Source organism: Rhinatrema bivittatum, chromosome 1 (assembly GCF_901001135.1).
Source record: "Rhinatrema bivittatum chromosome 1, aRhiBiv1.1, whole genome shotgun sequence".
Classification (NCBI taxonomy): domain Eukaryota; kingdom Metazoa; phylum Chordata; class Amphibia; order Gymnophiona; family Rhinatrematidae; genus Rhinatrema; species Rhinatrema bivittatum.
The window spans coordinates 518,168,642-518,182,487 of NC_042615.1; the positions used below are offsets into that span (position 1 = coordinate 518,168,642).

Here is a 13,846-nt window from a genome sequence, read left to right on the forward strand (position 1 = left end):
TACTCTTATTTTTTTTTCCATTAATTTTGAATCTACTATGATTTTGGTTGAATTATTTTTAGTAGATTTTAAGATATGCAGGGAATTTGCATTAATTTTTGCAATTTTATGTAGTTTTGCATTATCTCCAAATCTACATTTTATAGGGGGTAATTAGGCAGCAAAAATGCACATAAGTTATACCAATTTGCAAAATGGAGTTACATACTTAAGTCTACTTTGAAAATTGTCCCATCATGTTTTCCTCCACCTGCTATTTATGTGCATGGAAAATTTACACACATATCTTTGAAAATCCAAAAGAAAAGGATACTTGAACTCTGCCACCAAGAATGCCTCCATTCAGTCCAGGTAAACAGCGCATGAACAGTCAGTACACACGTCAGTTTATCCACATATTGGGTGTGCAGTTTTATAAAAGACCATTTCTGTGGGTAAAATGCTGTTTTACCTGCAAAAATGCCTCTGAAAATTGCTCTCTTAGGGCCTAATTTTCAAAAGCATTTACGCATGTAAAAGGGATTTTTGAAAATTACCCTTGGAATGTTGCACATAAAAGTACATGCGGAAATGATTTAATGTGTACTTTTACACATAGTTGAAAGCTGCGCTCTCAGGGGCAGAGTTGGAGTGAGGAAACCATTGGCGTGCATGCTTTAGATTTTCAAAAGTGTGCCCAGAAGTGTATGCGTAAACGTGTGTATGCAAGTGTAAATGTGTGTGTGTGGATGCTGCGCAGACTTCCTTGTACACCCCCAAATTTTCAAAGCAGACTTAACGTGCATAAATCCTGCTTTGAAAATTTGGGTTGAGGTCTGCCTGTACTTTCTATGTGCAAACCTCAGCACTATAAGAGCTGTTATAAAACTTCCCTCTGTGAGGGGAATTTTAGAACTGTTTGGTCAGATAAAGTCTGCATGTTCCTTTTACACACAGAATTTACCCCAAATTTTCTAAGCGAAATTATGCATGCAAGTTCCATCTGAAAATTCACAAGTAATTGGCCTATGTGCACAAAATCACTTGCATAATGTTATACCTCCTCTTCAGCGGGCGGAAGTAATGCGGGTACACTTAGGCGTTGTTAGGTGAATTTTCAAAGGAGTTATGCATATAAGATGTAACATACTATTGTAGTAATTTTCAAAAGCCCATTTACCTGTGTTAAGTGCACTTAAAACCTATGAACAATTCAATGGTGTATGGTGTAGCAATTTTCAAAAGCCCACTTATGCAGCTAATGTACATTTACACATGTAAAATGCAGTTTTAAGAATGTAAATGATTTTGAAAATCAGGCCCATGCTTTTTAAAATCAAATTGTATGTGAATAAGTTCCAACTCTGCCTTCCGGAAACGCCTCTCTTCAGTTTACATAAAAGTATGTGCGCTCTTTTACACACATTGAGCCCAGGCCGTTTTCTAGCAGCCAATTATTTATTTTTATTTATTTAGAAACTTTTATATACCGGTATTAGTGGGGACATCATACCGGTTTACATTTGAACAAAAGGCTTGAAAATACATACAAAGCAATACTCTGACATTAGCGCTGGATGCATAGAAAGCCAGTGCATCTTCTAAGCTCATGGTTATGTTAAGGGACTGGGGGGGAGGGAGTGACTGGAGAGGGTACCCCTTCTGATGGGGACTTTGGCCAAACTTATTTATTGACTTTTGGCAGGGGAGGAGGGAAAAGGCTTTATAGGGCTATAGGCCCAAAACGATGCATTTTGGGAGATGGGGGGGTGGGGGGTGGGGAGAGGGAGGATCAGCTGGCTGGGCAGGCCTTGCTTTAGCTTAGGGTGCGCCCGATCAGCTGAAATTATTTGCCCCTTGCGCTGCTTAAAACTTTGAAACCTAGCCAGTGATATTCAGTGATAGCAGGTTAGGCTTCAAAGTTACCCAGGCACCGTTGCTGTGGAGGAAGCTGGTCTTAAACCAGTAAGCCAGTTTGCACCTAACTTGTGATTTAAAAGATCATCGCTTTGAAATAAAATGATGTTTAGTGTTTATTTTATTTATTTATTTGCTTTTATCTACCGAAGTTCGTAGGGAACATCATATCTGTTTACAATGTAATAAATATATAACACAGTTAAAAGACAGACAGTCAGTTACATGGTCAATTTAAGAAAACATTAAACAAAAATATACAATAAATATTTCTAAAAGGTAAATACTAAAATCAGAAAAGCTGAGAAATGTCGGCTGTACTATGAGTAGTATAAAATTATATATATGTCGGCTGTACTATGAGTAGTATAAAATTATATATACATAACATAAAGTGTTTAAAACATTGACGCCTTGAAAGTGCTCCTGTTTGTTTTTAATTTTTGTTTGGTAACTTTCTTGTTTAATGGCTTTTTAATTTAATTTTGTTTGCTTCAATTCTCCACCTCAGCCTGAGATGAAATGTTACTGGGTGTAGTGGGAAACTTGTCCCTGAAGGGATTATATAAAGTTTGTGATTGAGCTGCTTGCTACAGCATAATATTACAGGAAAGCTGCTGTTTGTATGTATTCAGTAATGACTGAAAAATGATTTTGGGTGCTAGCAGAAGAAGTTTTTCTCTGCCAGAAGCTTCGCCTCACTATATTCTGTTCGTGTATTTGTACTTGCAGGGGGGGGGTGAAAGCCATTTTTATGATTTCTGTTTTTGTTTTTAGGTTTGCTGACAACGGGATAGGTTTAACGTTTGCCAGGTTGGTTAATGTTTGTTATCTTTTACCATTACCTTTGCCCTGTAGATGTGTTGAAGTGTTGTGAATGTGTATATATTTTGGATCCGTCCCAGCTGTTCCACATCATTCTGTGGCAGTTTAAAAATGTAAACTCTCCAAAAAAAAAAAAAGAAATAGACATTTTAAGTATGGTTATAAAGATCAGAAAGTTGAGTGGGCAGTGTTATTTCTTTAACAGAGACCAGCAGAATTCTTTTTTTTTATTACTTAGAAAGATACTAGCATCCTTTTATTAAAAGTATTGTTCATTATCCCAAAGCAAACCAGGAATCTAACAGTTCCTCTGAGCCATGCATCCGTATGAACAGGGCTGCGATGTGCTGCTGGTTGCAACACTAGATTTCATCGGCATTCGTGTACAGAGTGTCCTGTTCAGGAATGGCATTCCTTCTGCTGTGTGCCTGCGGGAGAAATTAAGCACTGTGCTCATAAACAGTTTGACAGTGACCAAAACATTTAGCTGCTTTGGATTCTCTCTGCAGAACCCAGCGCCCAGTTTATGGTCTCTGACCTTCGTTTTCAGTTTTTATTTTATTTTTCCTGAGAATTTCAATGTTGTCATAAAAATGGAAAATGGCCTTTCCACCAATTATTATTTTTATTTCTCCTGTGTGTTCTAAAAGTTACTGATTTTTTTTGTTTTGTTTTGTTTTGAAATTCCCAGGAAAAATAAAATAAAAATTGAAAACTATCGCCCGATACAGCTAACATCTAGAATTCAGTAGTGCCAAAATCTGGGTCCTTGAAGGTCTTCATGTTTTCTGCTCTTGGACTCATCTGTTAAGCAAGGGTTCGTTGTCTGGTTCTGGGTTTGGCAGTACGAGACAATAACCCTGTCTTTTGTCATTGTTTTGGCGCCACCTATGATAGTTGAATCCAAGTTCAAACACTACATTCCTGCTTCTTAAACAAGCCCAAGAGAGGAAAGTGCCAAGACCTGCAGAGATCCACATTTTGATAAACAGGAACCTAAAGATTTTTCTACGGTATAATGAAAAGTCTTTCTGGTTAGAACTTCATAGGCTGGTTCAAGAAGGATTTAATTTTTCTTTAGTGATTTTTGTTTGAAATATGTAATGAAATTATTAAACTGAATTTAACAATGCAATGCATGCATGTGTGCAAATATGTGTATCTACATATGTAAAGGGAGCCCTTAGTTCAGCTGCAGAGATTATAACATGACTGAGCTCTTATTCTTTAAGTAAAAGTCTGCTTCTCTCTTTTGCTCTTGATGTGCTGGGCTGTGATTGTGTTCCTGATGATAGCTGAGGGCAGCCTGAATAAAGTAAGGAGCTGCTGATCAGTCATAGGGTGGCCATGAGGATGGGTGACGTCTGTGGATTCCGTGGGGGTAGATGCCCACTTAAAACCTCACCAGTGTGGCTGCTGTCAGTTTTCCCTCCCTCCCAATTTGGGTTTCTTTGTGTAATTGGATTTTTGTTTCTTACTTTGGTGAGGGGATTAAGCTGGGGTGATTTTGCTTAGTCACAACTACAGCGGGATTTAAGCATTCCAGTCTATGTCCCTTATATTTTAGAGCTGGTTCCAGGGTTGCTTAGACTTCTACGAGTGATACTGCCATGGAGTAATTGGATTTTTGGGGGGGAATTCAGAAATGATTTGTGTACTTGTTCAGTGTAGTGACACCACAGGTTACAGGGTATTGTCAAAAGTGATCCACAGGGCACATCATGGCTAGACTATTACCGCCTAGTTGAGTGGCCAAGCTCAGCAGTGGCCCTTCATTGGGCTAGTAGCCCTAGAAGGAACATGGTTGTCAGCTAGTAGCCATATATTGATATAAGTAAATAAGACACTTTGACCGATCTAAAGAGATGGAGAGAGAGATATTGTCTGATTTATGTTCTAGATAGTTTAACTTTCAGATCGGTTGTGGTGATTGTTATCATGAGGTCCATATTCAGACACAGTCCAGATAGCAAAGTTAGCTGGATAAACTTATCTGGCTGACTTTGGGGGTATATTTAATAGTATAGCCAGCTATTTAAGTTAGCTGGCTAACTTTATGATAGGGCTTTGGCCTGACCAGACTTGGGGGGTTATTTTCCAAAGCGATCGCACGCGAAAAGGGACTTTTCGCACGCGATCACTAAATAGGGGCGGCGTCAAGACGGGAACAGGAGGAGTCGGGGCGGACGCCACGAAGACATCGCGGTCAGCGAAAAGCTAAGAATCCTTTTTGCTGCCTATTTCGCGCCCAATAGCACCACCTTTTTTGATGGCGCTATTGGGTGCGAAAGCCGGCAACGATCGCGCCACAGAGGTGCTTTCGCAGGCCCGCCCCCGCTTCGCCCCCCTGTACCGTGTGATTCAAAGAGCCCGGCGGTATTAGTGAATCTAGGCCTTAGCTGGCTAAGGAATCTGGCTAACTGAATATCAGAGTTAGCTGGATAACAGCCGGCTGACTCAACTCCTCTGTTATACCGTCAGAACGCCCCTAACTTAGCCAGCTAAATTCTAGCTGGCTATTTTATTAGCCAGCTAGAGTTTAGCTGGATAAGTGCCCTAATATTCATCTAGTCAGCTAAGTTCTGAGTTAGCCGGCTAAATGCTTTTGTATATGGACCTCCATGTTTAATAAGTCCGTGGCCCTAATGTTCCACTTTGTATTTTGTGTGGCTATTGTTTTTTATAGTGGGGTCACTGAGTTGGGGGGATGCGAGTGCCTATGATACAGATATATACAGTAGCATTATCTGCTGATTTTTACAGAGCACATGGGGGAGGCTCCATTCATCAACCCGAACTGAGGCTTTGAGCCTCTGGCTGGCAGTGTGATTGCCTGGTTTTGGTAATTGGTTCAAAAGCTGACTGGTTAGCAAGACTTTTATTGTCAGGCCAGGAGCTCGGCCAGGACACTCCCTTTATTTTATTATTTTTCTTTAAAAAAGAAACAAAAATTATATATATATATATATATATATACACATACTTACCAAATTATAGGGGCAATTTTAAAACTGTCTGTATTGGGCCAAAATCTAGTATTTTTTACCTAGAAACTTTGCACTAGTTTTCATAGTAGAGTTTATGCTTTTCATTTTGAAGCTTGCAGAGGGTGGGGATTTGCACTGCCTTTGTTTTGTGGTTGCTTTTTTTTAATGGAGACGTTTGCTTGATGAGTTGCACGTGCAATCTGTGGGCCTTCCCCAAACTAAATCCCCACTCTCAGAACCAGCTCCTCTCAGCACGGCCCTCAGGTAGAAGGTGGTGTCAACTCCGTGCAAACCTTTATCTGTATTGAGAGGAGTCAGTTTTCAGGTAATGCAGAGAAAAATGTTTTTCCCTTTCAAAATTGTTCTCTGTAGAGATTACGATGCCTGCTGGTTAAAACATTCTAAAGGGTAAAGTTCACTGTTTTAGAATTTATATTTTACATGCAATACCGCATGTTTACAGAAATGATCCTTAACTTTCTTTTGTTTTTTTTTTTGGTAAGTGATGGAAGCTTCCCAAAGGATGAAGGCTCCAGTCAGGAAGTTTCGGAGTCCTTGTTCATTGGAGAAAGCAGTAATTACGGATTTCAGGGCGGCCAGAATAAATACTGGGGCACAGGAGGGATAGACAACAAAACACGCACTTTGCCTAGAAACAGGTACAAATACGTCAAGTAAAATGTGAAACTCTGCCTGTGCACACTGTGCCAGACAGGAAGCACACAGGCATGAATTATTTGCTTTAAACTTGTCAACAGTGTCCAGAACTGGTGCGGCAAAGCTAATTTATAAAAGGTGAATTTGCAAAGGAATCACACGTGCAAATGTAACATACTATCGTAGCAATCTTCAAAAGCCATTTCTATGCGTTAAATGCTATGCGGGTGAAACCTATCAACAATTCAATGGCATATATAGTGGTAGTATAATACTGAAGTAAAAGAAACTAGTGTAATGGTTTAGCCTATAGAAGATAAAGTGAAAAAATTCCCGTCAGAATCCCACAAGTGTGGCTAACCAAACAAGTTAAAGCTGGAATGTCTAAATCTCTCACCTTACCTATAAGCCCTATTTGAACTATAGCTGACAGATTAATTACACGTAAAGGGCCTGATTTTCAAACGCATTTGCACACACATAAAACTGGGTTTTACATATGTAAATGCATTTTACCTGTGTCAGTGGGCTTTTGAGAGAAGGTATATTAAGTCCTTGACCCTAAAAGCTGAATTTTAAAAGCCCGATGCAAGGCGAAATTAGGGGATGCGAGAATATGTCATGCCAGCATGCACAGAGTGGATTTTAAAAGCCTCCTGGATGCGTGCGTAGACGCCACTGCACGCACAAATAAAATGTTTCCAAAAGGGGGTGGGGGCGGGGCGAGGGCATTCCCGGATCTAAACTCGGAACACGCACTAGCACGCACGAGGGTCCCCTGCCACGTAACTTTACTTCTGATATGGATTGCGTGTAAGTTATAAAACACAAAAATATTGGCAGATCAGTGAGGTTTTAAAAGTCAGGGGCAAACGGGGGGGGGAGAAGGGAGGCTATTAAACTAGGGGGTTTTGGATGTCTTTTTCCTTACCTGGGTGAACTGGGAATGAACTGGGAAAACTGGTAATGGCGTCGGCGCACGTGTCTTTTAAAATCCCCCCCCCCACTTACACGGTAGAAGCGACATTTGCGCGCTTCCACTTAAAGTTGTCGCACATGTGCGTGCGGTCAGGCGGCTTTATAGCATGTGCGCAGATGTGCGACAAGGACCTTGTTCTTATACTACCTATCACTATTGTTGCTTTTGAACACGTCCCACTGATGTGACTGCATTCACAATAAATATTTGTTAATATGTATTGACCGGTGAACATTGTTTGCCACACGTTATTTACGTTGGACCAAAACTTGTATACCAGACTTAATTTAAACACAGCTGTTCATTTCTCCATATCTAAAGCAGAATGGATGGAATGAAAATCCAAAACAATGGTGAGATTATTTATCCAGAGGATGTGCTCAAAGAATTTGCACTTATTCACTTCCACTGGCTTTCTGCTTGGTCCTAGATCCAGCTCTCTGCCATACCGGCATTTAATATTGAAGCCAGTGGTAGATGGATAAAACCCTTCCTTCTCCCGCTGGCTTCACTGTACGCGTTTGTGGGTTGGGGAGGGAGGACCAGAATAGATTTATTTATTTATTTATTTATTTATTTATTTATTTATTTATTTAATTCTTTTATATACCGACCTTCATGACAGGTGTCATATCAAATCGGTTTACATGTAACAAGGGGGAAAAAACATTCTTATCAATCATTTAACAGTAAAATAATCAGAGGAGGTGAAAAAGTTACATATAACAAGGAGATCGAATTTGTATGTATGTATGTGGAATTGGGGAGGGAAAGGATTGGGCCTGCTCGTGGGCTACATTTAAAAAGCAATATTTAGTAAGCCAGCTAAGTTATCCAGATTACTTTATCCGGGTAACTTTAGACTTGTATCAGTGAGAGATTTGCCCCGCTAGAATAATTGGCATAAATTATCCGGGTAAATTTACATCTGGCCGGCTTACTGAATACTGACCTTGAGATGTTCAACTATTGGCCACGAATGTTTGGTGACTGAATGACTTTTTCACAAATAATTAGCATGGGGCACATTTAAAACTAATCGGAGAAAGTTCTTTTTCACTCAACGCACAATTAAACTCTGGAATTTGTTGCCAGGGATGTGGTCAGTGCAGTTAGTATAGCTGTGTTTAAAAAAGGATTGGATAAGTTCTTGGAGGAGAAGTCCATTACCTGCTATTAAGTTCACTTAGAGAATAGCCACTGCCATTAGCAACGGTAACATGGAATAGACTTAGTTTTTGGGTACTTGCCAGGTTCTTATGGCCTGGATTGGCCACTGTTGGAAACAGGAAGATGGCTTGATGGACCCTTGGTCTGACCCAGTATGGCATTTTCTTATGTTCGTTTGTTCTTATGTTCTTAAATGGTTCATTAAATGCCGGTACAGCTCTCTGCCATACCGGCATTTAATACTGAAGCCAATGGTAGATGGACAAAACCTTTCCTTCTCCTGCTGGCTTCACTGGCTGCTTTTGCGGGTTGGGGAGTGGGGGAGCGAGGACCGATGCATGTGGCATTGGGGAGGGAAAGGATCGGGCCTGTTCGCATGCTACATACAGTTTTATGACGGAGATCGGGAGGGAGCAAGGCAGGCTGCGGCGGCACAGCTGTTTGTGTGTGTGTGGGTTTTGTTTTGTTTTTTTTAATTTTTGCAGGAATTCACTTCTCTGGCTAACTTTAGGACTGCTGTTTTTTGCCAACCAAAGTTAGCCGGAGAACTTTAGCCGGCTAGCGCTATATTCAGAGTCATCCAGATAAAGGTAAACCAGGCCTCGGAACATCCTTGTCTTGCCCCTTTTTTATCCAGCTAAGTTTTAGCCATGTTTAAATGGCTTACACGGCTAAAATGTAACATTTCAGCTTAGAGGAATTTTCAAAACACAGGGTTTGTCTGGCTAAGTCTTAGATGGACAAGCCCTTTTGAATATTGCTTCGTATATCTAATCCCTGCATGTCTGCTTTTGAGATGAGTGAATTTGTTTTACAGGTGAAAAAGTGATCAAATTTAAAAATGCAAAAATGGTTCCACTTTTTTTTTTTTAACACATTATCGCCTGTAAAACAAATTCACACATCTCAGAAGCAGACCTGCGGTGATTATACATGAACTGTTTGGCTGCTAGCCACGAGTGTTTGATGACAGCAAAGGTTGCTCATAAACGGCTTATTGCGGAGGCAGCGTTCAGACTGCACCAGAAATATAAGTCTGTGGGTGCTCTTTACTTGCCAGCTTTTCGTTAATTTGCAGAGGGCCAATTTTCCTGTTAGAGAAATGGCTTGGAATAAGCTGCACACACATGCTGGAAACTTCACAAATGTGCATGTGGAGTGCTATCCGCACCCCGTCCTGGGGCAAAGCCTCTCCTATCTGTGCGTACGTGAAGTTAGGGTGCGTTGCGGCACTACTTGCAGAACCTTATGTGCAGATAAGAGAGTGGCGCTTGTGAAAGACCCCCATTTCCGCACAAAATCACTGTTTTTACACTTGGAAATGGCTTTGAAAAATTGCCCTGCTCGCGAGCATGTCTTCTCTCACTGCTGTTTTGGATTGTCCCCGCCATACATAATGTTTTAAGTGTGAGCATGTGAACAGAAATATTAAGGTTTGTCTGGGATACAAATTTCATTTACATATTTCTAGCACTGTACACCACTTTAATACTAACTGGATTTTTTTTTTTCCCCCCAGCAAATTTTTTCTCCAACTTCATTAATCCTCTAGTTGAGTTGGAAACAGCCTCTATTGGCTATGGCACCGTGAGCCTTTATTCACAGCTACCCAGGCTATTTTGCCCTTTTTTATCTCTCCAGCCCCCAATTCTCATTGCAGTGACAGTCCTTGAAACCCTGCAGCTGTGGGCCCTAAGGCCTGGCCAGTAGGTGTCACAGTCACATGATAATAGGGACTCCCTCCGCCCCCAGGGACTGTGAGAACTGCTTCTGGAGTAGAAGACCTGGCCTAGGAATCAAACCCAGGCCCTCCTCCAAAACCAATGAAATGTCGCTAATTAAGAAACACTGATTTATGCCATCATTAGTTATTATATTGGTATTATTGCATGGCTGGAAACATTGTATCTGCAGGACAAATGTGTTGACAGAAATATCCCAAGTGGGCACTTTGATTTTTCATGAGTTTACTTTCCTGAAACAAGTGGCATGGTATCCTGTGTAGCTGTCTGGGGACTTAAGCTCTTCTACATGTACCTCAGCGGCACTGAGCATACATTGGTAATGCACTTTGCATTTTCATGGGGGTTTGTGTCATGTTGTTTATTTATTTATTTTTGTTATTTTCTTTATCAGGACATTTCCAATCAGAGGATTTCAGATTTATGATGGACCCATCCGTCTCACCAAGAGTACCTTCAAAAACTATGTGCCGACTCCTGACAGGTTCACCAGTGCCATTGGGTTTCTGATGAAGAACCCCTGGCAAATAACGCCTAAGAACAACCTCTCTTCTGTCAAGTTTGGGACAAATGTAAGTTTCAGTAAGCGAGAAACAATGGGTAGAGTTCTGAGCATCATGCTAAGGCCTAATAAAACTATAGATGGTACCAAAAATATTCTGAATAATTGAGATGCCAATCAGAAAAAATAATTGCATCGATTACCCTGCCACTTCATGATTATCTTTGCGTTCTCGAAGCAAAAATAAGTAAAGTTTCTAAAGGCGCCTTCTGATTGACTGCCCCTATTATTATATAGCTAATTAACAGGTCGATCCAGTAAAGTTCAGTTGAAGATTTCTCGTCTGTAACGAGCTCGCTGCGCACAATTCGGACGCGTAAGGCAAACCAGCGATACAGTCTCCAATTTTGCGCATCCGTAGTGCTTCGTAAAACAGACGCGTAACCCTTCCCGCACCCGGCATGTAAATGAACGAATTAGCTGTATAATGAAGGAATTAGCTATTCCCCTCCGATACCGTAACGCGCGCTCAGGTTCTCTCATTAGTAACGCACTGTTTTGCCGCGGCCGTAACGTGTTAGTTTACCGCCTCCCCCTAGTAGGAGTTAGGACTGTGAGTCTAGTAATAAATCCATCGACACCGCTTAAGATACTCAAAAACAATAAAACACAATTTAAAAAAAAGCGATACAGAGATGATCGAGAAAATGTAATGATGTGGGACACATAAAACCTGTCAGAAGAAAAAAATAAAAATTTTTAAATACCTGTCGGAGGGCCGCGTGGGTCCAGGCGGCCGGCGTGGGTCCAGGCGGCGGGAGCCGGGTGGTCGCGTGTTAAATCTAGGCCGCGGGCGGGTGGGCGCCTGTTCTGGGCGGCGGCGGCAGCAGCGGCGGGGGGGCACGAGTTAGTTCGAGACGGCCGGCGGGCGGTCGCGTGTTAAATCTAGGCCGGGTCCGCACAGGCGCGCATTCACTGCCGGTGGGGGCTGCCTCTCCCGGCAGCCCCCACCGGCAGTGAATGCGCGCCTGTGCGACCCCTGCGATTGGGCGCTCAAGGCGTGACGTCACGGCATGTGACTGCCTTGAGCGCCGAATCGCAGGGGTCGCACAGGCGCGCATTCATTCACTGCCGGTGGGGGCTGCCTCTCCCGGCAGCCCCCACCGGCAGTGAATGCGCGCCTGTGCGGACCCGGCCTAGATTTAACACGCGACCACCCGCTGGCCGTCTCGAACTAACGCGTGTCCCCCCGCCGCCGCTGCCGCCGCCCGGAACAGGCGCCCACCCGCCCGCGGCCTAGATTTAACACGCGACCACCCGGCTCCCGCCGCCGCCGGCCGCCTGGACCCACGCGGCCGTCTGAAACTAACGCGCGTCCACCCCCTGCCGCCCGGAACAGGCGCCCACCCGCCCGCGGCCTAGATTTAACACGCGACCACCGGCCCCCTGGATCCCGCCGGCCGCCTGGACCCACGCGGCCCTCCGACAGGTATTTAAAAATTTTGATTTTTACACTTCCTGGTACCTGTCATTTCAAATGTCATTTGAAATGACAGGTACCAGCGCACCCTGGTTACTGTATAGGCGCTGTATTAAGCGCCTATACAGTAAAATGGGTTACGCGGCCATAACCCTTCCCTACCGCTTTAAAGCCGCGGCATGCATTTGCATGCGATTAGAGGAGAGTATCGGGGAGTTAGTGAAGAGAACTGTGCGTGCGGGGAGGAAGGGTGCGCCTGACACTACCGCACTGTTTTTACCGCGGCCTTACTGGATCGAGCCGTAAATTAAGTTCACCTCTGAAGATATTAGCCCACCCGGCTACCCTCATCTAAGTTGTTAAAATATTTTCTCAGCCCCCTGAGCCTTTCTTTCAAAAGGATTATACAGGCAGGGGTGGCTCAAATCACCCATTTTGTTTCTCGTCAAGTTGTTGAAAGGAATAAGCTCACACATATACACACACCTGAGCAGAGAGCTCCAGACACCACCTACCCAGGCTGACAGAGAGTGAAGCAGAGTCCCCATGGACATAGTTACTCCATACCAAGATAGACAGAGAGACATATACCCCGTCACCCAGACACCCCACAGAGAGACAGAAACCCGTCACCCAGACAGGCACTGAGAGACAGACATATCACACCTAGTTAGAAAAACACAGACACCTGCACTTCCAGACGGAAGACAGACACACACACAGGCATAGACACAGTACACCCTAACATAAGCAGACACACTGGGGTAGATTTTAAAAGGTGTGCACGTTTCCCGGTGCGCACACATGGATGCACCGATTTTATAACATGCGCGTGCATGTTATAAAATCCCATGGCTGCGCGCACATGCGTGCAGGATTTCATAATCCGTGCATGCATGTTCAGGCGGAGCGCACAGGGCGGGGGGCCCTATTTTATAAGGTTATTTGCGGTGACGCAATCGGGCCTCCCCGAGTTCCCTACCCCCCATACCATACTCCCTCCCTCTTCCCCTCTCCTCTCCTCTCCTCCCCACCCCCTAAACCCTTTCTCCTTTTTATTTTGTTGCTTACTGCTCCGTTGGAGCAGAGGCAGTTTGCCAGTACTCGCTTCCCCAGCACAGTGGCAAATGGCTGCTGTACTGGCCACCTCCAGCCCCTGCCCCTCCCCACCCCCGGACTGCCCCTTTCTCTGGGCCCGCAACTTCGGCATGAAACGGGGGTTACGCGCTTGGCTGGGCCCCTTTGAAAATATGGCTGGGCCTTGCATGCGGCGCATGCAAGGCCCAGCCATGCACGTAACCAATTAAAAATTTGCCTGAATAGACACAAACATTTGCCTGAATAGACACAGACAAAGGCAGACAGACCACGTCACTTACAGAGACGCAGATTATACACAGAGACCAAAACACACCTGACACCACAATGATAACGTTTTGAAACATTTTCCAGCTTTAAGTGCCAGCCATAATTTTTCAGAAGCTGAGAGAACTCTATCCCACCCTGCCCAACTTTTTTTGTTTGCTGGTATGGTTGGGTTTTGTTGTTTTGGGGTTTTTTTTTTGCTGTTTTCACTATTTTTTCCATGTATTTTTCTTAGTTTGCTCA

General features: G+C 43.4%; 1 protein-coding gene across 6 annotated transcripts in view; it reads left to right on the plus strand.

Moving 5' to 3' along the window:
- CEMIP2 (cell migration inducing hyaluronidase 2) overlaps positions 1–13,846 on the plus strand; it is a 217,655-nt gene that overhangs the window by 153,217 nt on the left and 50,592 nt on the right. For all 6 annotated transcript variants that reach the window (XM_029612545.1, XM_029612563.1, XM_029612537.1 and 3 more), the window contains 3 exons: positions 2,674–2,709; positions 6,212–6,367; positions 10,651–10,828. In XM_029612545.1, the coding sequence (XP_029468405.1) occupies positions 2,674–2,709; positions 6,212–6,367; positions 10,651–10,828 (370 nt within the window). The remainder of the gene's footprint in view (positions 1–2,673; positions 2,710–6,211; positions 6,368–10,650; positions 10,829–13,846) is intronic.